This window comes from Manacus vitellinus, unplaced genomic scaffold (genome assembly GCF_001715985.3).
Source record: "Manacus vitellinus isolate BGI_N305 unplaced genomic scaffold, ASM171598v3 scaffold_123_pilon, whole genome shotgun sequence".
Taxonomy (NCBI): domain Eukaryota; kingdom Metazoa; phylum Chordata; class Aves; order Passeriformes; family Pipridae; genus Manacus; species Manacus vitellinus.
The window spans coordinates 262,920-265,906 of NW_021938915.1; the positions used below are offsets into that span (position 1 = coordinate 262,920).

The 2,987-nt window shown below is 59.3% G+C and overlaps 2 protein-coding genes across 2 annotated transcripts in view; one reads left to right on the forward strand and one right to left on the reverse strand.

Moving 5' to 3' along the window:
* The window catches only part of LOC115308140 (claw keratin-like), a 2,488-nt gene extending 2,248 nt beyond the window's left edge, over window positions 1-240 (reverse strand). The window contains exon 1 of the mRNA XM_029965909.1: window positions 7-240. Within this exon, the coding sequence (XP_029821769.1) occupies window positions 7-226 (220 nt within the window). The 5' untranslated portion in view covers window positions 227-240. The remainder of the gene's footprint in view (window positions 1-6) is intronic.
* A 1,535-nt stretch (window positions 241-1,775) lies between these two features.
* On the forward strand, window positions 1,776-2,364 carry LOC108638763 (claw keratin-like). Its single transcript, XM_025894583.2, has one exon. The coding sequence runs from the start codon at window positions 1,790-1,792 to the stop codon at window positions 2,237-2,239; it is 450 nt and encodes a 149-aa protein (XP_025750368.2). The 5' UTR covers window positions 1,776-1,789; the 3' UTR covers window positions 2,240-2,364.
* Window positions 2,365-2,987: the final 623 nt, after the last annotated feature.

The window sequence follows — 2,987 nt, forward strand, 5'->3', positions numbered from 1 at the left end:
TGCCACCGTAGCCCCCTCCAACGCCGGGGGCTCCTGCTGAGCCAACCACGCTCTGCTGGGGGAAGGAGCTGAGGATGGGCCCGGGGAAGGTGACCACTGAGGCCGGGGGCTGGATCACCACCGTGGAGTCGGGGCACTGCCGCACGCAGGGCTCGTTGCACGTGTCAGCCAGAGGGGCCGGGGTGGCCACCCCACAGGAGGGGACACACAGGCTGCCACAGGACATGGTCACACAGACAAGGAGTTCTGGAAAACAGGGATTAGGCCAAGGTGTGAGAAAGGGGTTGCACAGAAGGAGGAAGGAGAGGTCCCCAAGAGGTTTGCAAGAGCTGGACTTACCTGGTTGCTGAGGAGAGTCAAGTGGAGGGATGCGGATAGAGGTCTGCAAGGAGCTCAGCTCTTTTATACCTGTCCCAGGGTGCCTGGGGCATCAGGAAAGGGAGTGGTGGCAAAAACTTCAGGTAATTAGGAATTCAAGCTGACAAGCTTCATGATAAATATAGTGATAGGAGACAATTATAGGCCTCCTCATGGGGGACACTGGTGTGCAAATGTGTCCTGGAGTGGAAGGAGATGATGGGAGGGACAGAGCGTGGCACATCATCACATGAAAGACAAGGCAATTTAAGCCCCAATAAACCCTGATTTGCCCCTAATCTCTCCCTTTGCTTACACAGAACAATCCTGGGCATCCTGTGGGACATTGCAGTGCCCAGGGACAGCACACTGAGCCACAGCCCAGCCCTGCACGTGAGCCCTCAGTGCCCAGCCAGCCTGTGCCCACGGGACCACGGGCACGTGCAGCCTGGCTCTCTGAGGCTGCTCAGCCAACATCTCCTGGCACAGCCCTCCATGCTGAGCAATCCAAGCCCCTCACAGAGGGCTCAGGCTGGACTGTGCCCACAGCCAGGAGCTGAGGAGCTCACAGTCCCCTGGGCCTCTTGCTGCCCCTCTGCTCCTCCACTTGTGTCCCCGCTCCCGCAGCTCTCCCGAGCTCTGTCCCACTGCTCTCCACAGCCCCTCTGTGCTTGGGGCTTTGCCACACGTGAGACCTGTCTCCTCTACTCTTTGCATGGCCAGCAAGAGAAACATGGACCTAAAATCCCAGTGTCTCCAGAACCTTAGAGAGATGTCGGGGGACCCCAAGACCATGAGATGAGCAGCTTGTGCTGGCAGTGGGAGCTGATGGGTCTTTGGGAGTCACCCCGAGCTTGGAATGGCTTCTCCTTTGCCCAACCTGCTGGTGCCTCTGTTTACCAGCCTGTAAAAGGGAGGTAATGACAGGCGTGATGGCTGTGACAGGATTTCAAATGCTTCTGCGAGATGCCCGGAATTCTTCTCTGTAAGCAAAACGTGGGATTAGGGACAAATCAGGGTTTATTGGGGCTGTGAGTTACTGCAGCACCTTGTCTTTCATGTAATGATGTGCCACAGTCTGTCCCTCCCATCACCTGCTTCTTGTCCAGGGCACGTTTGCACATCAGTGTCCCCAATAAGGAGATGACATATAACATCATCTGTGTCAGGAAGGTTGTCAGCCTGAATTCCTAATTACCTGGGGTTTGGGCCCCCACCCCCTGGATGATGCCTGGGGCACCCCGGGACAGGTATAAAAGAGCTGAGCTCCTTGCAGACCTCTATCCACATCCCTCCACTTGACTCTCCTCAGCAACCAGGTAAGTCCAGCTCTCGCAAACCTCTTGGGGATCTCTCCTTCCTCCTTCTGTGCAACCCCTTCCTCACACCTTGGCCTAATCCCTGTTTTCCAGAACTCCTTGTCTGTGTGACCATGTCCTGTGGCAGCCTGTGTGTCCCCTCCTGTGGGGTGGCCACCCCGGCCCCTCTGGCTGACACGTGCAACGAGCCCTGCGTGCGGCAGTGCCCCGACTCCACGGTGGTGATCCAGCCCCCGGCCTCAGTGGTCACCTTCCCCGGGCCCATCCTCAGCTCCTTCCCCCAGCAGAGCGTGGTTGGCTCAGCAGGAGCCCCCGGCGTTGGAGGGGGCTACGGTGGCACTTTTGGAGGCCGTGGGGGCTACGGAGGCTACGGGGGTTATGGGGGTTATGGTTATGGGGGCTGGGGCTATGGAGGCCTTGGGGGTTATGGGGGTTGGGGCTATGGAGGCCTTGGGGGCTATGGGGGTTATGGCTATGGAGGCCTTGGGGGCTATGGCAGCTGTGGGTACGGGGGCTGGCGCCGTGGCCACAGGTACCTGAATGGCAACTGCGGGCCCTGCTAAGCCCCAGCCCGAGCCCGGCCACGGAGCCAGGAGAGCTCCAGAAGAGCCACTGGCACATCCCGACACGACCCTCTGTGGAGAAACAGCCCTTCAGCATCACTGGCTCCAGAGCCTGGACGCCTCGTGCCTGCCTGGGAACCAGCTCTGCCTTCCTGCTGCCCCGCCTGAGCCCCCCCCGAGCCTCGCTGGCCCTGCTGACAGACACTCGCTCTGGCTCCTGCTCCTGTGCCCGGCTGGGGCTCCTCGGAGCTCTGCCCGCTGCCAGGAGACAGGGCTGCCCTTGGCCAGGGCCCTGCTCTTGTCCCAGCTCCCTCCTCCCTTCCAACTGCAATAAAAGCTGTCTTGCATTGCAATGTTGACCTCTGGTTTTAATTCATCCTTCCTTGTTTCCCACTTCCCCCAAATCTTGGGGAGGGTCTGGCTGGCTGCTGGAATCTCCCATGCCAGTGCCCTTGGAGCCTTTGGGCTCTTTGGTCCCTGTGTTGCAGATGATGAAGACCATCCCAGCAGGTTCTGGGGTGGCACATCCCACCGAGTTTCCCCTGCTGTCCCACCACGGAGAGACACGAGACATTCCCAAAGCCCACCCTGACCATGGGAAAGTGCCAGGGGTGTCTTACAAAAACTCTGCCAAATCCTCTGCCAAACCAGCTTGCCTGGCACCACCTCCTCCAATCAGCCTCGTGTTGGTCACCTTTGGAGGTCCAGGGAAATGGAGGGATGACCAAGTGCATGTCCAGGGTCTCTG